General features: G+C 38.1%; 1 protein-coding gene and 1 long non-coding RNA gene across 7 annotated transcripts in view; one reads left to right on the forward strand and one right to left on the reverse strand.

Moving 5' to 3' along the window:
- Positions 1-15339, reverse strand: part of mcama (melanoma cell adhesion molecule a) — a 63304-nt gene extending 47965 nt beyond the window's left edge. For 2 of the 3 annotated variants that reach the window (XM_044370202.1, XM_044370203.1), the window contains exon 1: positions 14929-15338. In XM_044370202.1, the coding sequence (XP_044226137.1) occupies positions 14929-14995 (67 nt within the window). In that variant the 5' untranslated portion in view covers positions 14996-15338. Of the gene's footprint in view, positions 1-14928 lie in introns of all 3 variants that reach the window. The other variant, XM_044370204.1, reaches the window with a different exon arrangement.
- Positions 15340-16732: 1393 nt separating this feature from the next.
- LOC122995173 lies at positions 16733-25920 on the forward strand. Of its 4 annotated transcripts, none has more exons than XR_006406746.1 (5): positions 16733-16770; positions 18154-18213; positions 18652-18781; positions 21481-21592; positions 22374-25920. It is a non-coding gene; the product is annotated as an uncharacterized LOC122995173 (long non-coding RNA). The 4 variants fall into 4 exon arrangements; XR_006406748.1 differs by lacking the exon at positions 16733-16770 and adding an exon at positions 17743-18024; XR_006406745.1 differs by lacking the exon at positions 16733-16770 and having other exon boundaries at positions 17743-18213.
- Positions 25921-26361: the final 441 nt, after the last annotated feature.

Raw genomic sequence — 26361 nt, forward strand, 5'->3', positions numbered from 1 at the left:
AGAGAACTTCTAGGTGTGTTTGACAGTGTGTTTTTTTTTTATATTTGCAAATAATTACAGAAAGTAAGTACAACTTTTAAAATACCTCATTACATGTAGGGAAGACAGGGAAGCAAATACACCGAGAATACTGAATCCATGCAGATGGCTTTGATAATCAACTCTGCTTCTCACATTAACTTAGAAGGTGCTTGCCAACAGCTTAACCACAGCTTTTATCATCCTAAAGCAATCCAAAATAATAATTCAGATAGTCTTCAATACAGTTTGTATAGTTCATCAGATAATGTCAGCTTGGAGCTTTGACACTTCTTTATTCTTTAATTGTAGTTGCAGAAGAAGCCCCACGAGGCAGATTCCAGACTCTAAACTTGAGCTGCAGCGGTAGATCACATTACAGCTTTCATCAGAAACATCTTCAAAAGACGCTGGCTGTGTCTGGCAGCCACTAAACTGCCCAAAAAAAGTCAACTCTGCACTGTGGCTCCTTAATAAATCCTGTCTGGGACACGGACATCACCATCCAGTGTCTCATTCTTATCTGTCACCAAAGCCAAAGTTATCACGATCCATGTCAAAGCCCACACTGGTTCACAATGCCAACTCTGTTATAACCGAACATCTACTCCAAAAAAAAGCTCATGTTATTCCATCTGCATACTGTGAAATCCATGTTAAAGACTTTCACAGTTAGAAAAGGACACATTTGTTTGATCTTTCCTCATTTAAATTCAGCTCATCTCACTTCAAACTGCCGGGCGTCTGTCGAAAACTCTTCCCACACATCTGCTCTCTTGACTTCTGGTAGCTGAATGGAGAGCGACAAAAGGCATACAGATTCTAAAGTCATACAAGGTTCTCAGTTTTATTAAGATTAATTTAAACAAATATGTGTTTTCCCTGACCTGAGTCAGACTGAAATGTGTCCATCACTATGAGTATCGAAAACTGTAAAGTACTGAAAGCTGGCATCTGCATCTGCTCAGATCCGTAATTTTGTTCCCTTGTTGTTTGATCATCTAGATTCTCATTTAAGTCATATTTCTTTCCTATTTTAAACTCTATTATCTTTTAGAAAACCTTCTTGTATTCTGGTTGTGATTAGACAAATCTTGGTGTCTTCGAGAAGACAGCAAGATGCGGTCGAAAGCTTCAGGAAAAGTGAGTAAGCAAGCTTTTTGTCAAAGAAAAAAGAGAATTAAAGAAAAACATGTATATTCATCAGACAAGTGTTCAGAAAGAGTATTGTTTCCGTATTGGTAACAAAGGTAAGGTGTCTATTGCGATAGTATACGCAAATTTTAACCTTTTAACATCCAAAAGGTAGCATTAAGCAGTAATGAGTAAAAGCAATTAGCACAATTTGTCCTATTGGAGATGATTGAGAGGTTCAGTGAAGCATGTCCTAATTATTGTTATTCAAATATGACTCATTATAGACGAGGACCAAAAACACTTTTTTTTTGAGTCTTATTTGAACTGATGTAGTTTTGTTTGTGTTTTAGAAACTAGAAGATGTTACTTGTCAAATGAAGCCTAATACATGCATCATGGCCTTACAGCTCTTCTGTTATAAGCTTTTCCATTTGAGATGCCAAATAGGCCAAAATTCTATAAAAAAGGGTGGATGTTAAGGGGTTAAAGAATACCATGCCCTCATAATAATCATAACATTTACTATAGATTTAAACCATTTACACTAACTACTATGTTGATATCTGATTAGATCGATTAATAGATTAGATGACTGATTAGTTGATACAGGTTAGTTGACTAAAAAACAAAAAGTTCACTGGTTCTAGCTTTGAAATGTGAATATTTGCCGGTTTTCTTAATTTTCTATGATAATAAACTGAATATCTTTGGTTTTTATGTGTTGGTTGGAGACAATAAACAATTTGGAGACATTATCTTGAGTTCTGTAGATTTGTAATCAGCATTTTTTTTTATTTTCTGACATTTTCTAAACCAAACTATTAATCAATTAAACAGAAAATAACCAGCAGATTAACTGATGATGAAAATGACTCTTATTTGTAGCTCTACTTCTGGACTGGAAATATTCAAAGCAAATTCCAAGGTCCAATCAACAGTTGCTGTTGGTTTTTCCTCCACCAGCTTATTTTCCGCCTCTCTTGATGCTCCTGAGAGACACTTAGCTTAAACAAAGAGATGAGCCCTCTGGGGAATCTGCCAAACAAATGCCCTGCAACCACTGACTTGACATGAGAAAAAGACAAAAATAATTAGGCCTTGGACTATGAATCAGCTGACGGGGGAGAATCCCACACAAAAGCATGATATGTGAGTTAAATCTTGTCCTGATCGTTGAGCCCGAGGGGTTGGGATAACATTTACAGACAGCACTGACACAAGACTCTGTAATCCTACTCTATGTATAATATCATATACAGATGTCCTTCCACTCTTTAATATAGAGTTTTTTTTTAAAGGGTACATAACGGTTGGGATCTTTTCTCATTTTAACTAAAGAAACTGGGCGTCTAGTGTGCTGACTTCACACTGAAAATTCATTGAAAAAAACGCCTATGTGAGATTAAGAACAGTCAATTAAAGCTCTAAACCTATAGCTGGTTACACAGTATATAGCAATGACTGGATTAATCAGGAAAACCATACCAGATGTATGCCATATCCATCGCATGGCACAGCCCATTAGCACAAGAGGCAAACACCATGAAAGACGCTTTGGTTAGCCTCCCGGGTCATCATGAATATTCATCTGCACATGTACACGCTGTACACAGAGATGCCTTTTCACCATCAAAGTCAGTCTGGATTTAAAGCGACTTCATTTTAATTTGACAACAGATGTCAGTGCGAGTTGATGTGACAGGCAACTTCCTGGCACTGTGCCAGACAGCGTCATTTCACCTAGATGGGCATGTTGAAGATAGAAACTGTATGTTGTCTTATAATATCATAGTGAATGCATTCTATACAGATATTTTTTTTAACAAAGTTTATTTATATTAGCCGTGCTAGCAGCATGGCTCTAAGGATGGATTGCTGCACCACTTTGGTCCAGATTGGAACAACTACTGGATGGATTGTCATGAAATATTGTGCAGACATTCATGGTTCCCAGATGACGTTCCCTATTGTCTTTAGTGGTCTCTTGACATTTCGCCACCATGACGTCGGACGTATCAAGCACGCTTCCAGATCTATGTTTCTATTCTGGGGCTCTACTGGCATCTTTGCATGATTTACAATACAAAAAATGCCTTATTTATCTTACACTGACCCTTTATGCAGCCCCTCAGTTCAGCCTCTATCTGAAACAGACCGTTTTAGCTCCTGTCTCTTTAAGATCCCCCTCCCAATGCGCCCACTCTGTTCTGATTGGTTAATTCCCAGAGGGTAAAATAGTACAAGGATTTCACCTCTTTTCACTTTTTTTTCTCCTTCTGTACTCAAAATGGAAACTTCTCAAATACATCCGTACAAGTTTGAACACGACATTCAACATCATAACAGTGTAAAAATAACAAAAAATCACACAAAGCATTATTAGTTCCCTTTAACATTTGTGGAGTGAAATGTCTCGACAACTATTGAATTGACTGCAGTGAAATGTAGTCCAGACAGTGGATGAATTGCAATAACTTTCCATATATCCTGTTTCGAGTGTCTTTAGTTGAAAATAATATGGACTCTGAAACATGAGGAGTTATTTTTGGTGGCTGTCATAATAAACCACTTTCACCATCAGGTGTTAACATTGCCCGTGTGCTCTTTGCCCCTTCAATGTTAGGGGAAACACAGACATTACCTGTTGTATTTCCTATTTTGTTACTTTCGTCATAGGCACTCATGATATCATTTTGCAACTCAATCCTGGTGATGAGCTGAATACTACACTAAATATATTTTTTCAGGCCTTTTAGGCAGGTGACACAGACACATTGGTTGGTTTGGCAGTTTGACATGAACCCTACGAACAAAAGATATCAGTGGACTTGGCATTCCTCAGCACAATGACGGGGTCTGAGGGGATGCCTTGAGCAAATACCAAAGACAGGTCGGTGGCATCTGCATTGTTCCAAGAAGAAACATATCTCATATCCATTACAAGACAACAGAGTTAAAGATGAAACCTTTAACCAATGACATAGTGCTATGGTCACATTTCAGACACACACACCTAATCCCCTCAGGATTTAAAGGGGAATCTGTTCTTTCCAGCCACCAGGAGTAATTAAAGTTCATTTTGAACCCTTTTATACCCAGTTATAACTAAACAGTCTCCCTGATTAATGGGTGACTTTGCTCTGATCATGCTACACTCCAGGCTGAGTTATTCTACCTGCTGTCAGGGTACTGCGTGTAGTTGCTTGATACATTACAAGAAATTTCAAGACTGACATATTGATGTTTGTTTGATGTGCTTTATAATACAAATATATTACATACATGTTTGAACATGATTACCATTTCTATTTAATCAAGCTCCATTTAACGTTCTGTGCTGGTAAACATTAGAGCCCAAGAGATAAATCAGCCGGTTGAATATCAGTTTATCACATATATTAATGGGGACATAACATACTTTTAGTGATTTTCTGTTATTTTTATGCTGTTATGATGTTGGATGTCTATGTGAAACATGGTCAAAGTGAATGTATTCGTACATGGCCACAAACGGCCGTCCATCTATTCTTTAGTATTTGTTGCTGAGGTTGTTTCATGTGTTATTTGTGTTGTCCACTTGCATATTTCAGATCAGATTCGGGCTCGAACATATTTGAGAAGTTTCCGTTTCAAGTAAAGAACGAGAAAAGAGGTGAAATCCTACCACGACTATTTGTTTACGTAGCACTTCCAGGACCTAACCAATTATCAGGAGCTAAAACGGCCTGTTTCAGACCAAGGCTAAACTGATAAAGTATAAAGGACCAATATAAGGTAAATAAGGTGTTTTTTGAACTGTGAATCATTCAAATATATTCCAGTAGAGCTCTAGAATAAAAATATAGACCCAGTAATGTGCGTGATACGTCCCCTTTAAGCATACATATATCAGTTGATAGGTAAAAGAAACTGCAGAAGTGTCAAATATATGTTTCATGTTTTACGTTAATTATTCAACTGTGAAATGTCCTGCTCAGTACATATCTTGGTTACAATTCTTTAAAGGAATAGTTTGACATTTTGGTTTGACTTCTTGACGATAGTTTGATAAGAAGATTGATACGATTCTCATGTCTGTACTGTAAATATAAATCTAGAGCCAGCAGCCAGTTAGCTTAGCTCAAAGGCTGGAAACACCAGAAACAGGGTGAAACAGCTTGCCTGGGCCTGTCCAGAGGTATCAAAAACATGAGGCTAGCTGTTTCCCTCTGTTTTCAGTCTATGTGCTAAGCTAAGCTAACCAACTGCTGGCTGTAGTTTCATATTTACAGTACAGACATGAGAATGGTATCAATCTTCCCGTCTAATTCTTGGTAAGACAGTAATAAGGTACTGTATCTCCCAAAATGTTGAACTATGTTGAACTTCAAACTCTCAAATATAAATATTGGTATCTGCCTAGAAATTCCTGTATCTTAGTAGATTTTTGTTTGTTTCCAAATTTCAACATTAGCTGTGTCTTCACAAAAATCTGTAGCACTCTGCAATGATCTGGGCTGCATAAGCTTTGAAAATCCTTGGTGAAAAAAACACATTTAGAGCCAAAAATGAACTGTTTTGAAATCAAATTGTTTTCGTTTGGCATCAGGACGTCTTGTCCTCGCTGGTTGGACACTTGAAAGACAGTTCTTGAAGGATCGGTTTCCAGACTATGTGGGAGGTATGCTATGTAGTGAATGAGCCAAAGCCTGATAGACTAACAATGCTGACATGACATGAGCTAAACTTTTACAAAAACGTCAAATATATTCTTATTCTTATCATCAAATATTACAGTGTTTGAAAATTTAACAGACTAAGGATGATGATGTCTATGACTCCAGTACTGTATTCCACATTTATTGAGTTAATCCCACCTTTTATCTGCATACTATTCTTTCCTGTGTGTTCCTGCTGTTTTAGTCAGAACTGTTGACAACAACAAGAGCAAAGTAAATATTCCCAGGCTCCATCCTATGCACTCAAAAAGAAAAAAGGCGACCGAGGGGGCATGAGAGAGGTGCGTGAGGAGACACAGGATGGGGGGGGGGGGACACGGCTCAGAAAAGGCGGGAAAGAGGCAAAGACCATTGTGGTGTACGATTTCTCTGTAATGTGAGCTGTGTGCTCCGAAGCCCCTGCTTGTTGCCCCCACACCAGAATGTGCCTCGTCCGATGGATTGGGCGTCAGGTGTGTGCAGCTGCTGGTTAAGCTCTGTTTGCGGACCAAAGAGGGAGAGAAGTGGGGAAAGAAGGAAGGAAAAGCATATCAATGAAGGCGATACTGGAGGTTTTTTTTTGTCTCTCCCTCTGGCACTGATGGGACTGCTGCCAAGACTCGGATTGAGGCCCATGAGAGTGCCATGTGTCCCACAGATGGGCCTTCTAAATATGAAGGGACGTCATGTACAGATGGCCAGTTTTGCATGTGCAGAGTTTAGAGACAAATGGCCAAATCTGCTCAAGACTGACATACTACTAATGACTGTCTTATTTTAAAACAAAGAAAACAGGATGGTTTAGGATTTGTATCTAAACAATTCTATTGAGACAGATTTTGATCATTGAACATAGCATCTTTTTTTATAATTTCATCAATTTCTCACCATATGCATGCATGTAACTGTGGTAAATTTAGCCTTTATAATGAGTGACAATATAGAAAGTGTGACAACACATGTTCACTTAGTGCTTCACTTGGAGCTATTTTAGAAGATAGAAACTAAATATAAATACACTGAGCATCAGATTGCTTCTTTGTTTTAGCTTTTCTGTGCAAAATTACATACTGAAGGTTACTTTTTGTTGTGCACTAGGGGTAGGCCTGATTATATTGTTCATAATAAAACTGGTATGAATCTTGATAAGATAAAAATTATATTTACGTCATGACTAAATACAGCAGCAACACACAAAGTAAGTTCGTGCAGGTGCTTCAGAGAACGAGATCAGAAGTTCAACATCACACAGCGAGGGACAGGCATCCTTATCAAGTAACTAAATTGATCACTAGATGAGACACATCAGGATGTGTCTGATTCAGTGACAATGATTGATTGATGACATTGTACGCTCGCTCTGCAATTAATCAGCTGCATGCTTTTAGTGTGGATCTCATTAATTCAAATTGCTCTGTGTCTTTTTTTTTTAATGCACTTCACTAGTTTGCTCGCTCACAATGTTCCTGTGTTGGTCGATACAGATTCCACATAGCACTGTTGACTGTCTGCACCACCACTCCAATCTACAGAATGTCAGAAAATAGTGAAAAATTATTATATAATTTCCCTGAGTCAAAGGTGGTCTTGTTTGTTTCCAACCAACAGTCCAAAAACCCACAGATATTTAGTTTGTTATCACGTATGACAAAGAAACGCATTAAATCATCACATTTTAGAAGCTGAAACCAGCAAACTTTTGGCATTTTAGCTTTAAATATGATTAAAATTTGAATTTAATTATCAAAATTGTTGCCAATTAATTTTCTGTCAATCGACTCATCAATTAATCAACTAATCGTTGCAGCTTTAGTGTGAACATACTTATACGTGGAGACCTTTGACTGTATAAAAATATGGACGCATAAGTGAAGCCAAAATCTTCCTTGTATGATGCCATTTGGAGCCAGAGTCTGTGCAGTAGTCGAGTGGCGGGTTGACGGCCCGCGGGACACGACCTCTCAAGCCGTCCCGCCGCCTGACAGAGGTTTGAGTGCAACTATCACAACTGTCAATCATGACATCACACCCCCTTTTTATATCGTCAAATAACTAATTAAAACAAACTTATCAGAAAAATGAGCACTTGGACAAACATCAAGGTGATAAGAACTACCTAAAATGACAGAAACCATCTTTGGGGAAAAATGTATTTGACATGTACTTTGATCTTTTTTAGTTTGGCTCATGTCCCATCCATTAACATACAGGAGGATTTATGACATGTACTGCAGCCGGCCACCAGGAGGCGATCAGGACGTTTTGGCTTCACTTTTGGGGCTTCGCCTCTGAGTTTACCTTGTGAGGCAGGTGGAATCGCGACATCACGACATCACAAGCTTCGAGTTATGCGCTTGTGTCCGATCCAACGGTGGTTTGGACCAATCAACGTCATGAATCCAGCTGCCTCGCAAGGTAAGGCGGTGAAAGACAGATGGTTCATCCAATCATGTGCCAAGTATTTTTTTGAAAGTGTCTTCCCTTTTCCAAACAGTTTCCATGGACGACTTCTCAGATGGTTCTGTGTAACAAACCATCTGGCGCATCAGGTTACCTCTGAGTAGGACAGCGCTGATTCCTCAGGACAGACTGGAGGTCCACATTATAAGCCGCACAATGTTTTTTTTTATTAACAGATAACAGTATAACTCTTAGCACATAAACACGAAGACAACTGTGCTCACGCGGCTGTGCTTCAGCTGTGTGGAGAAAAACATGCCTCTGAATCCTTCACACAACTTTTACAATATTGTCTACAAATAATCAATCCAGTGTGAGAAGTGCAGCCAATATTTGAGATTCAAAGAAGCTTTTAAGAGACAAACCTCTCAGCATTCTCCCAACACGCCGAGAAAAAACTGATAGAAAGCCCTGCAGCACTTTCATCACTTCAAAAACAAAACACAAAAACATCACTGTGGTGCTGGAGACATTGCTCACGTTTCTGACATAGTGATAAGACTTTAGTGCTCTGGCACGACTCCATGATGAGTTCTTCACCCCCTATGAATGCACACAGATGATCCGCCCTCTCATCATGATTGAGTTTGCTTAAACAACTGTCCCAAGTTCCTAAAACAGGTCCTGTCTCCTCTAGGGCGGATTGTTCACTGTATAGATTTTTCACTCTGTTGAATGATGTGCTTTGAATTACTCACCAGTGAAGGATGTTTTGTGCAGTTCTTCAGCACCAGAGAGGTAGTCAATACAGGAGAAACTCCCTCCCAGAAGGCCAGGGATCAAACTACAGAGACAGCTGCTGGATATAAATCCCACCCAAACATCAACCCATCCACTGACTGCAGAAATACACTACACATGCAAGACTAGACCGCTGAAAAGCCTTTAGTTTAGGCTTACGGGTGGATGTCAGCTCTGCTCCTGCCAGCTAAACAGCTATGGTTTTGATTTTCCAAAACATGTCTTGGATCTTCAGAGCATACACATACTTTAAACCAAAGACTGAAACAACAAACTGGGCTTTCAGAACAAAGTGAATTCAAACAAAATGATTCTTTGCCAGTTTAAGTCCATTTGAAGCAGCTCAGGAGACATGTTGAGCAGATTTAAGGAGATAATCTGCAACTTTTTCTTATAAATCGATGAATTCTGTCAAGATTTTATAAGAAAACAAGTATAATCAAGCATGTTGTGTTGGCGCAACCTAAACTTACGTTAAAATACAACTTGTATGCCGCTCGAATTGCACTTTTTATCAACATAATGAGAAAACGTTTATACTGAACTAGAGCTGCAACCAACGATTTTCTCAATTAATCAATCAATCTTTTTGCTGATAAAAAGTCAGAAAATAGTGAAAAATGTCCGTTATAATTCCTTGGAGCTCATGGTGACATCTTCCAATGTCTTGTTTTATCTGATCAACAGCCCAGAATTTAAATATATTCAGTTTACTATCACCTATGATACAAAAAAAGCTTCAAATCCTCACATTCAAGAAGTTGCAACCAGCGGATTTTTAGCGTTTTTGCTTAAAAGATTACCAAAACAAAATAGTTGCCAATTAAAGTCACTCTATACTGAACATATTTGTCAAACATTTCATTTGTTTTCCTGCATTATCTGCTTCTGTCAACGTAAGCATGAGGACTGTTTATATAGTTATGTTTAGGTAAATAGGTTCAAGATGGTGGCCTTGGTTAAATAAGGGGAAAAAGACTTTAATTAACCAAAACCGCCATCTTTCCCTCACCATAACCAAGTGGCCTGAACCTGACCACACAGGATGTGAGTGCCGGTGTCTGGTTTTTAGGTCAAGTGCTGTCCTGTGTTGTGTGTGTCCAAGACGCTGTTTCTCTCATCAGAAATGTGAGAGTCAAAAAAACATAAAGGGTTACATTAAATAGGATGTAGAGTATTTGACTGTACAGCATGTTAGTTGAATTAGCTTACATATAGCTAACGCTATGGAGAGGCACCATTACAATACCACAGGGATCAAACTGTGCACTCTCTTTAATGAAAACAATGAGCCAATACATTAGATTGCATGGCTGTCATGCCTGGCTATCACTCAGGCAAATGCACTAATCCCACATGAACAACTGCTGCCAACAGCTGCACACTTCCTGCCTCATCCAGACAGGCCCAGCAGCAGGGCGAAGGCATTCTCAGGCATTCTCAGGCATTCAGCCACAGAGAAGCATGAAGAGTTCGTGGAGACCAGCCATTATTTACACAAGGACCTGACCCAACGGGATACCTAATGGCTCTTTTTACTACTACTATACTTTACATTTCCTACAAGAACGTATTTCCTTATCTGGCAAATAAACAATGATTCATGATGTCTGAGGAGCCAAGCACTTTTACAAAATATAATACATATATTTATCATCTGACCTTAAAATAAGTAAACGACACAAACAATCTGATTCATTGCTGGACAGTGTTGGATAGTCTATGTATTGAGGTTTCATACCCAGCAGTATTCATAACACCATGCAAGATCTATCAATTCATTTTCTGATGGGTACAAGTGTAGTTTCTTCTTTAAGCAGTCCGACCTTGCGGTCAAAACAATCAGAATATTTCAATTATAAGATTGGTAGTTTGAATAATGTATTCAATTCTTAATTTCACTTAAAATATCAATAAATCTATATAAATCACAATGAATACGAAACTGCATTTGTGTTCAAGAGCACTACAAAGTCATAGCATATTGGGTAAATTCTGATGGTGTTGACTTGAGTCATCTGTCAATCCACTAATAAAGTCCTGGAATAATTGTTTCTGCTGTTATTAACAATGTCACATATTTTTGGAGGACATTAATAATCAAAGTAAAAGCCCTGTAATTGTGCATTAATCTATTAACAAGGACCTCTAAAATGTGCAAACAGAATTTAAGATTTTTTGTAAGGTTGAGGCTTGAGGCGCTACTAGGACGAAACACCAGAATCTCAGACCGAACTGTCAGCAGTCATGTTGCATTGTGGGTGATGTAGTCACCAGGCTTTGACAAAGAAGAAGAACTTGTGGAATTAAAAAAATAAGATTATCTCTTGCTCTGCTGTTAAAATGTCTTTGCATAGCTAACTGTAAGAGATATGAGACATTTTTCACATAACACATAAAACAAAAAACAAAGTCCTGAAATTTGTTTTTGAGAAATTGAATTAATGAAGCTGTTTCCCCTCTCACATTCAGTTTCTACATCAGTCTCTGCCTGAGGTAGCTGAACAGTTACAGTACAGTTGGTTCAATTCATCTGACAATGGGAGTATCCTGGTAGAGTTTTCCTATTTTCACTCGGGGTGGAAAGATACCTTTTAGAGATACTGTTGTGCCAACACACAACAACAGATCCGATCCAAAATCTGTGTGAAATTCATCAGAAATAGATACATCTGTCAAAAACCTATATTTTTTAGTTACTCTGGCTCCCTCTGTGCACTGACAGTAAAGTTACCACCTGAACAGTCAACCTGAAGAGAGCAACACTGCTGTTCTGTTAGTTGGTAACGTTATTTTCCACAAAGCACTAAGGCTCAAAATGTTTACCAGCTCTAGGATAAGGCTGCTGTTATGTTTCATATATCTTATCCAAACAAACAATGTCTGTCTCTCAATTCCCTCTGAGTCCCATAACTGTGCCAAAACTGTTGTGCAATATTTTTGGGCTTCCATCTAGTTCAGAAGGTGCCTGTCTTGCATATTTTAATTGCAAATGACATTTTACACAACAGAAAACTGACTTTGAGGATTCTGCAGAGCTTTGAAACTCACTGAAGGATAAATCCTTATTTATTTAAAAATATTTCATAATGGCATGGACTAACTAAGCCCGTCCTTTGTGCCTACTTTCTGTTCTGTAAATGTCACCATAAAAGCTCTGCTGCTGCTGCTCTGATTTACTGCACAAACACGCTGCCCAGACCACTTGCTCATTCTTGTAACACAACATGACCATCATACTGATGAACATTGGTCTCCGAAATCAATAAAGGTTGGTGTACAGTGCATCAACTCCGCTACATGTTTGGGTTTCTTCTCATACGCAGGATTGGTTTATTTCCATTCAGGAAAAGATGCTGTCAGCCACAAATTGTATTTGAGTAAGTGCTCCTCAGGGCCCATTAGGGAGGAGGTCCGTTTAGATAGAGAATGGTTTAGCGGCTCTTTAGAAGGCCAGGGTCTCTATCAGTGGTCAACGACCTAATCCAAAAACAGACAGCTTTACCCTGTCTCCAGAGGAGGTAGAGGGGAGATGAGGATTAAATAGAGGTAACCCAATTAAGACAAGTCTGATAGAGTAAAAAAACAGGGATTTAGGAGAAAAAGAAGGATAATGTCAGAGCAGAGTGAGTGATGTCCTGTTGTGTCTGTACAGTAAAGCTTGCTTGAGTTAGGTAATCCATTACAGTGAACATAATGTCTGCTTTTACTGGTGTCAAAGTTCAGTATCATGGCACAGAAATGCAGTTGTAGTTCAGTGTAAACAGATTTGAAAAGTTCATACTGCATTACCACACATAAATACATGCTGCCTATCTTTAAATTGATATGGACACAATGCAGAAATTAATTTATAAATGTTTTAAATTGTCAAAAAAAGTAGAAACAAAGTATAAATTACTACTAAAGTCCCACTAACCTCCAGCAGATACTAGATTTCTAAGGTGGATCCATTGACAATATATCATTGAATAGATGTTTTGCATTCAATTCCTAAAATATTATGACTAAGATACTAGTAATGAGCGGGACATTTTACAGTTGAAAAATAAACTTGTCAGTGCTCTCTGGTGGACAAAATGTGTAATAGACTATTTCTAAATGACCTCAAACCTTTCAATTTCTTGTTAGTTATCAGCTGTTACAATACTGATATAGATGTGATAAGCTCAAATTGCTAATATGTGATCAGATAACATAAGTATTCTGTAGTCTATCATTGCAGTACAAGTTTATTTTTTAAATGTAAAATGTCCTCCTCAGATCATATCAGAACATCACAACCAAATTCAAGAGATTTTTACCAAAAATGTGTGTTTCTGTTAAAAAAATATACATAAAGTTTATATTGTCTGATAAATCTCAATCAGATTTTCTTTTTACTCTACAATACAGGCATCAGCCTCAAAAACCTAGCATCAGTCAGGGTGTGGTGTATTACATCACAACAAAAATTTGGGCTTTTCAACTGTTGGTTGGACTATGGCTGCCACTCATGATTATTTACATTATCAATTAATCTGTTGATTGTTTTCTCAATTAATTGATTAGTCATTTGATCTATACAATGTCATAAAATGGTGAAAAATGTCGATCACAGTTTCCCAAAACCCAAGATTCAACCTAAAATGTTCTGTTTTGTCCAATAGTCCACAACCCAAACATATTTAGTTTACTGTCATAGAGGACCTAAGAAACTAGAAATATTCATATTTAAGAAGCTGGAACCAAAGAATTTTTGTTTTTTTTCCCTTAAAAAAATGACTCAAAATGATAAACCGATTTTCAAAATAGTTGCTGATTAATTTTCTGTCAATCAACTAATTGACAAGTTGGACAAATGACATTTGACCTTGGTCATTTTTCAATATTTTCACAATGAATCAAGAAAGTAATGGGCAGATAGATCAAGAATAAGAACATTTTTTTAGTTGCAGCTCTACACTAAATAAATCTAAATACATTTCCTGGGAAATGAGCCAAGTCTTTGGAAAAATATCCACAATCTGAAGGTAAACTCAGACTGGTTCTCATAATGACAAGAGCAGAGGAGATAAAGACACACACATACAGTACAAATACTCACACATTGGCCAGTATCCAACTGCACTGTCCTGTATGTAAAACCAGCATCTTCCACATTCACATTGCTATTATTGACCTTTTTATGTGAAGAAAAACATCAGCCATGACTCAAAAAAATCACCACACTCCTGTCTTAGAAAACTGGGCTCTTTGCGAAGTTTGGTCCTGCGGTCCAAATAAAGTGTTGTGGTTTTTTAGATGTTTACAGCAGTTGTATTAAACCTTTAATAACTTATCCAGCCCCTGTTGCCCAACACTTTATGCCACAAGCCTTTACAAACCCCCTTTGCATGCATGCCTGTGCTCAAACGTTACGCTACGTGTTATTCTGTTAATTGGCCCGTTAACAGCATCAATTACGCAGTAATTAATTACACTCTTAAATATTTTATAACGTCGTCAAGTTGAAAAAAAGACTAAAAATAGAGGCTGACAGGCTGAAGAAAATGTCAAATTTGCAGAATTTGCCCACATAATGCAACTATAGTGTAAGTAATAGGCTTTCAAATTCACCATCGAAGCGAACAGCGACTAATAAGCTAACGTAATTAACCGCATGTGAGCCCACAAGGACAAAAAAAAAACACTTTTAACACCCGAGAAAGCAGCTGAAGTTAACTAAAAAGCTTTTAATAACAGAAGTATTTAGTCGGAGCATCCAAGAAAACCCTCACACTGTATTCTCATTCAAACTTGCCGTGATTATACCAACGCTTATCCTCCTTTACTAAACTTTTGTGTTACAAAGCCTGCAAAAAAAAAAAAAAAAAAACGTTTTGAATTTACTCACCGCTGCAGCTGAGCAGGCAGACCTGAAGAAATAGCGGTATGAAAACAGTCGTGTGTAGGAAAGCCATTTCTTTGCTGCTTGTCGTATCCAGTCCAAAACAAACTGAAGTGAAGTGGTGTGTCGACGAGAAGTTAGCCTGCAGAAGAGGAGGAGAGGTGAAGGAGGAGGAGAGGAGAGGAAGGAGGAGGAGGAGGAGGAGGAGGAGGAGAGGGGAGGGAGCTCAATTAAAGTCTCAGTGTCGCGGGGTCCTATTGTGGGGCTTCGTGTTTGTGTGTGTGTATATGTGTTTGAAGCAGTTTATCAGTGTTTTCCTCTGCTACTAGCTCTCCTAATTCACAGCATACATTTCTTCTCTTTGTAGAAAGTCCTCAGGGTCACGACTAAATAAGCAAACCTTATCACATCTCTACACCTTTTAGCTGAATTCAGCTTAACTGAGGCACTTTATTAGCATTTGCATGGAGGTTGAAGGTAAGTTCATTTACACATTACTGGACGTTGAGTGTTCCCATTTTGCAGTAGTGGAAAGTAATTAAGTGTATAAGAAGCTACTGACTCAAACTGCATTAATTGATTTTTTGGCCACTTGGGGGCACAAATTGTGATCAGAGCATTGACATATTCTTTAAAAGGTGATGTTATGTCACATATCATCACCTTTAAAGAACCAGTAGCTGATTTTTTGGTCACTTGAGGGCACAAATTGTGAACAGAGCATGGACATATTCTTTAAAAGGTGATGTTATGTCACATATCATCACCTTTAAAGAACCAGTGTGTAAGATTTAGTGGCATCTAGCGGTGAGTTTGCAGATTGCAACCACATGAACACACCTCCCCTCCCCTTCCGAGCATAGAGAAGAACCTATGGTGGCCGTGAAACGCGAAAGGCCCTCTTTACAGCCAGTGTTTGGTTTGTCTGTTCTGGGCTACTGTAGAAACATGGTGGTGCAACATGGTGGCCACCAGCAGGTAGCTCCCAGTCCGAGAGTGAAGCCAATGTGGAAGTCTTAAACCTGCGTTCTTTCTAATGGCCAGCAGGGGGCGACTCCACCTGCTGCAAAAAGAAGTCCGATTGTATGGAAGTCTATGAGAAAATGACCCAACTTCTCACTTGATTTATTATCTCAGTAAACACTTTCCTAATGGATTTATGGTCTCAATCGCTAGAATCAAGTCTTCTTCAATGCATCATGATGTTCATTTTATAGATTATGGTCCCATTTAAAGTAAAATAGATGATAAAACAGCGTATGCTTTAGGGCCTGGCTACGTTGTGATTGACAAGTCGGTACCACACCGATAATGTTGATTACGTAACGTAACCATGGCATAACCCCAGATTCACAGAGAATAGGCAGAGCTGCTGCTATTTCAGTGTGTTTTCAGTCCATGAAAGTTAATTGTAACATCTTGGTCGCCTAAAAGTCTTGTTCAGTGTTTATTTGTACTAAACAACCCTCTAAGGAATCGGCTGTTCAGTTTTTCCGGTGAGTACATTTTGTTTTAATGCTTTTAGGCCTGTTTTTCGCTAGCCTAAATTAGCATTAGCACTATCACCATGCTAACCAAGCTAGCAGCTAGCGTCATGGTCAGCTCCACCCTCTCGTCCAAATATGGTCACTTCAAAAAATCAAACAAAAAATTCCAAAAATCAAACATGGCAATGGTGAAATCCAAGATTGCGATGGTCAAATGACTAAACTCAGGGTTTCAAAATGGCAGTTCACAAACCAATGGGTGATGTCACAATGACTACATCCATATTTTTTTTACAGACTATGGGCGGCCACTGTGGAAGAGGACCCACTCCCTATGTAGATACAAAGGGCTCATTCTAAGGTAACAAACACAAAACAATTCTTATTTTCAGGTGATTATACACTAATTAAAACATACTTATGCATATTATAATCCATTTCTGTAAAATCGATTCTGCTAGATGCCACTAAATTCTACACACTGGTCACAATTTTTCAAGTCTGTCTTAAAACAGTCAGGTGTCCATATGAACTCTGAAAGAGGTTTTCCTCATTGTAATCATTCCTCCTGTTCATACTGGCTGTTCAAATGCTTCAGTGTAAGTGATAGGGGCCAAAATCTGCAGCGTGTCCACACAGTCATTTTGTGCAAAAATGCATTTAAAAGTTGATATGAAACTTATATGACACTTCAGCAGTCATGAGTTATTCATATCAAGTGGATATCTGCCACATTTACAGTCTTTTTTAGCATCAAATTCCATCTTTGTGTTTCCCTGTTGAGCTGTGGTGGAAGTATAGTAACAAAAGGAGGGACTTTAGCACTAAAAAGACTGTAACGCTGAGAGATATCTACTTGATTTGACACATTTGGACGCTGAAGCTTCATATTAGAATCAGATAAACTTTAAAATATATTTTTGCACAGAAGGCGGCTTGTGGATTTTGGTCCCCATCACTGACATTGTAAGGGCATCATGAAGGTGGTCAGTAAGAACTAATGGTCAGTATGAACAGGAGGAATGATTACAGCAAGAAAACCCTGTTTCAATGTTCATTTGGGGTCCTTGCTGTTGTTTTAAGAAAGACTTGCATCTGAAAATGAGTTGACACTATGAGAGCAGTGAGAATGAACCAAAACAGTAAAGTTGCGTGCTGGACAGCTAAACAATGAGCTGAAACTTACAAGTGGAAGTGTAAAAACATACAGGACTAATAAAAATGCATAATAGACATATTATTTTGGTGGTGAAGGTAAGTTTCAGTGATCTCATACAGTATAATAATCAGCATGAACATGGCACCAGGACAAACCTTGACTACACTGAGCCATCTGATTCAATGTTAATATCACAAGTATAACACAGGTTAAAGGTGTCCCATAGTGGAGCTCACCACAGGTGCAGAGACATGGAAATGACTATAGGGGCTAGCTGTGAGCTACCATACGCCATTCACACTTCTGTGATTTTACTGTTGACAGTTGACTGTGATTGCAGAGACAGCAGCTACATGTTTGTTTGCTTTTTAGACTGATTGCTGAGGCGGCAACTGGTTGAGGAAGTCTACATCACTCCTCATACATCATACTGATACTGCAACAACTACTATTAATGTAAAACTACTCCTGCAGAAGCTAGTTCTAGTATAAATGCTGCCTTTAGATCACCACAAATACTGCTATTGTTACCATATATCACTGTTATTCCTGCTACTACCACTATGAATACTTTTTTTTTTGTAGTGATACCTCCACTTCAGCCACATCCAGTAGTAGAGGGGAACAGACTCAGTTGTAATACAGGTGAGTTTGCAATGCATGTGCTGTTTCCACACCTGATTGTATTTAAAACACTAGCTCCTGTAGCACGTTGGGTTTTATCACTGTGTTTTTAATGCATGTTAAAACTGAATCCACCCATGAGTTAAAATTGAATTTCCTTTGGACAGTATTTGAGAACTTTCATAACGAAATGAAGATCATTTACACACAAAACCGAAACACTTGACAATTCTGATTTTAAAAAATGCTATCAAATAATTTCTCACTTGCTTCTTTAACATTTTTCACATAGAGATGACTTGTTTATAAATGTAAAGGCTGTCTATTGACTTATTGACTGACTTGTAGTGACCTATAGAGCTTTGCATGGTCAGTCAGGCATCTGCTTAGAGAGATACCACACCCTATATCATCTTTAGGTATCTAGTCTTCACACTTTTTGGCTGTACCTCTCTCCAGTCTCCAGGATCCAGGCTTTAAACCAAAGGAGACTGTGCCTTTGAAGTTTTGGCTTTCTAAACTTCGGAGCTCTCTTACTTTGGACTTAAGATCTGAGGACATCTTCAAAAAGCAGCTCAACACCCAACCAGTTGAGACTTACTTTTGTTTAGTTTGATTTATTTCTACCTCTATTTTCTCTATCTCTTGCTTTTGTCTTTTTTTGTAAAACACTATTAACACTACTAACGCTAAAAGTCTGACCTAGAAAGGTAAATAAACTTTACTAACAAATGTATATTTTCTCAAAAATTCTGAAATTATAAAACATGCTTCAACTGACCAACCGATCATCTAGCACAACTTAGCAATCATACAGTAAGTTATAAATCTGCAAGCTACCCACAAAGTCAATAGCAACCACTTTGAATCATCTGGCAATAATCTACAAACACCCTAGCAACTGTTAAAATGTTAGTTTTTAAAATACTTCCAGCTGTTTACATCTCGCTCACACATTTTCTCCAGGACATAAATGGTCTTGTTAATATTCTTGTGATTAAAAAAGCTAAAGGAAAGTATTAATATTTGCATATCTTTCAACACAGGAGTGCATTAGGGATAAATAATCAGCCATGATGCACACACTCAAGTGTTCAGAGTGAGGATTAAACAAAGATTTAAGAAACTCTTCCAGTAAAGTGAGCAGGCTTCTGCTGTTTTCATCACTGACTTTAGAGTCACCTTGGCTAACAGCTGCAGCAGAAAAGCTCACCCAGCTGTCCGTCCCCTGTCATGCATGCACCTACAGCTGTGGACATAGTGTGGGCATTAGACGTGGAGACAAAAATCCTGTGGTTGCAGAACACTTACAGCCCACTATAGACTTACCAGAAAGCACCTCCAAATGTGGGGCTCTCATCTTATGAGACTGTGACTGTGATTGACTCGTCTTCAGTAAAAAAAAAGGCGTGTACACTGTGACTCCCAGTGACTTCATCACCAAACTGCAAAACCACCAATAAAAACAAAAGCATCTCTACTTAAGCATTATCTGTTGCCTCTTACATACTTCACTCTATAACTATGTATATGTATTCATTTTACTTAGTCTAAACAAAATCAGTATCAGGCAAGCTTTTTCATCCATGCCTTGAATCAATATAGAATACATTTAATGAAATCATAAAAGTTTGATTTGACAATAAATTATATTGAAGACAGCTATTATTCATTGATCCATGAATTTCATCAAAGTTACTTGAAAGAAAAAGGGGCATGAAATAAAGTTTTTATTAATAATCATTATATCTACAGTCAATCATACACATGTTATTTTCTTGCCACAAGCTTCCAAACTATTGTACTTTTGGACTATTTCCAAGCTGCTGAATCTTCCTTTTAAACCTTCTCGTATCATTGCTATTTTTGGAATCAGCTGAAAACTCCTGGGCCTTACAGCAATGAAGACTGATGCCTTAGCTTTTGGTTGTAGCTTGGATTGGAAATACTGTGACCTTCCTTCTCTCTTGTGGTTCAAGGATCTCTTTTCCTTTTTATACTTAGAAAAAAATCAAATACACTTTAAGAGGATTGACAGCACAATATCATAAAAGATCGGACCCCCTTGCCTTCATTTGGCATTCAGGATGGTGACCAAACATGATATTGGCAACTGTGGTATTTCTTTTTTTGAAATATATCCTTTACTTAATTGTTACTTACGTGCCATACATGCATATCACCTTCTTGGATTGTTTCATTTGAAAGATTTTTAGAAACCTGAGAATGTGAGGGTGTCCAGTATTTCTCGACAAAAAGGCAAAATCATTGTGTGTTGACCATGGAAGTTCATTCTACTTCACTGATGAAGACTGTGAGATTCGGCTGAAAGTTCCAAAAAAGCCAGTAAATCAAGCTTCATGTTGAGATTATTTTGTTTCTTGATTACGTACTACTGTAGGTTTTGACCAATATGAATCATAACTAAATCAGCCTTTTGTCAACTTGAAATAAACCTCATGCTGAAAAGCAGCAGCAGCTATACACACATGTGTAAAAGTGTATCTTGCACCTCATCAGGGAATATTTGGTTTGGATTTGAGCCAGTTTTTCTCTCCACTCTGGAGGAAACCATCTCTTACATGAAATCTATCTACCTCTTACTCATGAGACATGACTCTAACCAGGCTCTTCCTGAAACAGGCTTTTCCCAACTGTTGGCCCACAAATTTTCTCCTTTGTTAATACCAGTAGCTCACTATCCACTGGCTCTTTCCTCCTTAGTCTGCAGCATGCCCTAGTTACCCCCGTTACTGAGGAATCTAAGCTCAGACTCTCTTTGATGTATAAAACTGGCACTAGTGAACATGTCAGAGATACTTTGCCTAATTGATTACATTTATCATTTTTAACATATATAACATTTTCAATATGGGCCAAAACATCTGTTATTAAACACTTCCTCTTAGTTTTGGTCTCCCTTCCACACTAAGACGGCATTTTTCAAACATATAAACTGAGCTTTTCAACAATCTCTCCAAAAGGAACCTTAAAACACAATTCACACTTTGTAGTTTGGGCAATGAGAACAAAGCTTTTACAAAGTAATGATATCCCTGCTAAGACACAGTCAGGTGTAGCAGAGATGTTAAGAAGTCACTCTAATTCTCTCTCTGATCAGTCATTTTGAACGCCAAAATAGCCAATTACACAATACAGCCGTTGTCTGTAATCTGTAGTGATGTTTATGCAGTCAGGTGACTTTTCAGTGTAAAATAGTGATTTGATTAGATGTCTCACTGTATTGTCAAGACTGAGTTTATGAGTCACCACTATATAGTTGTTCAGTTTTCTGTTACAGAAACAGAAGATATGTTGAAGAGAACTCTGACATTATGTTCAGCTTTTTTTGGAATATGAAGGAGGCAACAGAAGGCAGATTAAACCTGCGAAGACCAAGGTGAGTATCTAGGCTGTGTCTGTCCCACTTCTTGCCTGATTATGGCTGCAATGCACATATATTATTTGCCAGCCCTACTGGATGCTGCCATCCAAAAGAGGAAAGATTAGTTGGTTTTCCTAATGTTTTTCTGTTTAATTACGGGTGCAGTGTTCAGATTTATCCCTTTTAAAGTGCACCTTACTTTAATTATGCCTTTGACACTGTTGATCACAATATTTTACTAAGTTAGTTGGATAAATTGCTTGACATCAAGTACTCATCTCCTCTCAAAATGTTTTGCCAGAACATTTTCTGTAGTTGATGAGGCTTCTTCTTTTAACGCTCCCCTTACTTGTGGTGTCCCACAGGGCTCCATACCAGGTATTGTTTCAATCAACATGTTTCCTCTAGGTCATGCCCTTCATGAATGTAGCATTATCATTAATTTTGGTAACATTATAACACATTTTCACTGCTATTCAGATGACACCCAGCTGTGCATCCTTGCTAAACCAAATGAATGGTAGTATTTGAGTACATTTTTGACCCCAATCATACTTCCACAAATCTATTAACTGAGAGAGTTTAATACTGTTTTCCTCAAGTTCATTTTCAAAAATTAGTTGTGTCTAGCTCACACTGAAAAGGTCATCCTTCCTTTGTCTTTGTCTCTTGACTTAATTTTTTTGCTTCATACTAACTCACAGTAGAAGATTTTACTAATAACCCTTAAAACCTTACCTGGCAGAGCCTTTGTGTTTAGCTTATTTTCAGTTGTCTCCCTTTTTTTCCCCTTCAGTTTACAGTGCTCAGTTCCCTCTGCACTGCAGTCATTTCACTGCTAACTCCACTGTTGTCATGGGAAGGGTGTGGACAGGCATGTGCTATGTCCGTGACAGATGGTATCACCAGCCATTTCTTTTCACCTGCCATTGAAAAGGGGCTTCACCAGGAGAGCATAATGAGCCGGAGGTTCATGTATGCCCTCTAGATCACACCCCCCTCTGTGCAGGTGTCCCGACCAGTCATTCACTCTCATAACTCAACTTTGACTGGACTTTTGCAGTAAAAGCTCCTGAACTTTGGAACTTTTTGCCAGAAGACTTCAAGCATTTTAAGTAAATCTCCTCTTTTTCTGGTCCATTTCTTACCCTACTTTTTAAAAAAGAGTTTTAGCTTTTGAAACATTCTACATATGATCTACATTTTATTGTGCCTAGTTTAAAGCACTTTATGCCTTTCTGTAGGATTCAAGTAGGAAACAGTATTGGTGTCATTGTTACTGGCTGTGATATTGCTGTAAAAATCTATATTTGACTCTTTAACTCATAGACATGAAGGCTGGGCCACACAAATATCACTGACCCTCAGAAATTAAGTCTGTTTTATGTAAGAGTGGAAAGAAAGTCAGAGGCTCGTGTGAAAAAGTCTTTGAAGTGGGCAGAAATCCCAGACCCCATCTGAAATCCTTCTTTTCCCCTGTAATGGAGAGGAGAGGCAGAAAAAAAGATGAGTCCCCTCTGCCAAATCATTCTTCTACTGTACTTTAAATCAGCTGTGCCTCTTTGTTATATTCCTTTCTCTCAACCTTTTTTTTTTCTGCTCCCTTTTAATCTTTATTCCAGCCATCTCTAGCGCTTTGTGAGTGGCTGGAAATCAAACAGAGGCAGCGGGAGCAGAAAGGGTATCAAATTTAAGATTTAACGGTCAGACTCCATTAAAATTCACACATGCCGTGTAAATGTACTCAGACTTGACAGGAGACAGGTGTTGATGGAGATGATTTCACTTTCCTGTTAATTTATTAAGGTAAATTTTCCACAAACAAGCTGAAATCTTACTGATCCAAGAGCAAGTGAACTCTGTGTGTTGCTCAGCTTTATATATTTTTTCTCTTTAATCTCTATATGACTTTCTGACTGTCTGATTATCCTTTTATGAAGCCCTGAAGCAAAAACTTTGTTGTCATGCCCCTTTTATGGCGAAAACAGCAAACCAGCAAAATCATCATGTCCAAAAAAAGACAAGTATGTCAGCTTCATTTGAAGAAATGTAAAACTGCAGTTCAAGACGAGACAAATTCAAGTTTTGAAGACCATTACAGCATTCAATCAACTTCAACTTCATTATCTCATCTTTGCAACAGAGCAAATGGCCCTTATATACGAGTACTGAGCTTGTTTACACTAGATAGGAATTGAATTATGTATATGGAGCGATGTGAGTTAAACTGGAGATTGACTGACTGAGGAGATCAAAGAGACTTGACTGTAATGTGTTTTGAAGAATTTGTTTGAAAAATGAGGTTGAGTATATCATATAACATATTGCAAGTGTTAAAAAATGGAGCTTTTTACCCATTGTGGGATTAAGATTAATTACCGTATTTTGAAGAGTTGGTTGCAATGTTGTATATTATTTTATTTATTTATTATTATGGCCTTTTTAATCTACCAGGAGTAAAAATTGTATTTTGCAGAAAGCATGTTGTTTTTCTAGTATTTATGTTGATTTATAAGTCACATGAATAATTGATGAACTATAAAGAATCAGGAAACAACCTCAGGCACAAACCTGACTTAATCTTAACAGTATTTCATCATTCCTCTGTACAATAATGATCAAAAATACATTAACCATGATGTAACTTTTAGTGGCTACATACAGTAGATGTCTGGCAAATGCCAATGTCAAACTCCACAAAACCAGTTTGTAACACAGACTTTCTGTTATAGATTTGTTGTGTCCGAGCCCAAACTGAGATGATCAGCAGGTGTTATTTTCTCAAAGTTTAAAAATCTTCCCCCAGAACCACAGATGACAATATAAAACATGAGTAGTACTAACCTAAAAACTGACCTTCATGTTTAAAATTGATGGAGTTCCCCTTTAACATTTTGATATATTGATGATGGTGTAAATGGCTTTTGTTCTTATTAAGACCGCTACTATTGTGTGAATCAGAATTACAGAAAATACGACCCTTTCTCAATATAGTCTTCAGGGCAGGATGTCATGTGAAGTTTCATATGTGCAGTGCATCATGTGTATGAATACCACACAGCTATAACTGTAGTGGCAGTAAATGTCTTCCCTAAAATCTGAAATGAAAATGGTGCTCTTGTGTGTAGGCCAACATAGAGGTAATCAACCACTGGCATAAAAAAATCTTTGAAGTAGTCAGGGCATTTTACACAAGTTCATCATCATCATCATCATCCATCTCTCTGCAGCCCACACACGGGCGGCTCTGCTCTCACAGATTGGGGGCAGAGTGTTTCACCACAGGGGTGCCAGACGGAGTCAAGGACTGATGGTTTGAACAGACTCTGTCAGGGGGAAGGGGTGGGAAAAGAACACCATTCACCAAAAAAATACCAGGGGGCTTCAAGGGCAAGAAAAATGAATTTTAAAAACTTGTATATGCTCACCAAGGAAAAACATTTATGTCTATAACGTCTTAAAGAAAATTACAGCAATCACACTGATAACCCTCCAAATGGAAACAGGAATATTGCTCTGTCGGAAACTACATCACTGGATAGAGGATTCTTGTGAGTCTTAACTACTTTTATTGCCTAAGAGGGTGTCCAGACTGAAAATAGCACTATGCTAAAAAATGCAAGAGGCTGTTTTGGAAGAGAGATATTGCTGCGGGTACCAGTGAGGAGATGAAACACCAACCAGGAAGTCCAGTTTTAGCAGTGGCTCCACAGGCTTCAAGCATGGTATCATTCAGCCGGAGACTGCGGGAAGTTGGTATTGGTCCAAGTACCAAGGTGCAGTACAGTGATCCTCTGCAGCCCCAATTAGATTAGCATCATTATAACAGAGACATCTATAGAACTGATGTCACTTAATTTTATTATGAATTTTCAAACCACAAATGTTGACAGAGCCCAGAAAAGCCTTTTTTATTTGCATGACATTATCTCAAAAAGTCTGTAGGACTGGGCGGAGCTGCTCTGGGTGGGGCCAAGAAGAGAAGCATTAATGCACATGTGCAGTGAGTCGTATAATGCAGATTAGGGATTTCTGGCACAACTTCATCTACTTCCAAGGTGCATGGAGAAGGAAAGAAGTGTGCAGAGATCAAACCTCAGCAACACTTGTAGTAGAAAGAACAACTCTATTATGAGACCAATGCATTTCAGCTTGTAGCCTTATAAAGACCGCTGGTTTTTCTTTTCTATGCACCTTAGAAGTAGGTGAAGTTTTGACCTCAGTGAGTCGCATAACGCAAACATAGAAGAGAGAAGACTTTTGTCTCATGTTCTAGGTGAGTGACTTTCATTGGAATGAATGAGCGCCATCGTGGAGTCTGGGAATATGAAATATATAATGTGTTTATTAAGGTAAATGAAAAAATAATGTTCATTATTCAACAAAAATAATTCTCTTTTGTTTTTATTTAGATGTTACTCATCTGTTAATTACCATTACAACAAACATAACTTACTAGAGGGAGTTATTCTACAGCAACCATTCATAGCAGATTCTGAATAAGTCAAGTCAAGTCAATTTTCATTTATAAAGCAAACTATCAAAAATCACAAATTTCGCCTGAAGGGGCTTGCAAACAGTAAGAGTTCTGGGGAAATCTAAAAATAAAGTCATGTGCCTTCACCTCCCATTTGCAGTGGTGAAATTTGCAATGCTGGAGGCGTACTGGAATAATATGAAGTACCATTAGATATACTAGCCAGAATTTCTGATTAGATTATAGTTGGAGCATTGTGTTATGCAGCTGTGTATGTGCACATTTGTGTGTGTTTTTGTAAGGCTAA

The sequence above is a fragment of the Thunnus albacares genome, chromosome 13, assembly GCF_914725855.1.
Source record: "Thunnus albacares chromosome 13, fThuAlb1.1, whole genome shotgun sequence".
NCBI classification, from domain to species: Eukaryota; Metazoa; Chordata; class Actinopteri; order Scombriformes; family Scombridae; genus Thunnus; species Thunnus albacares.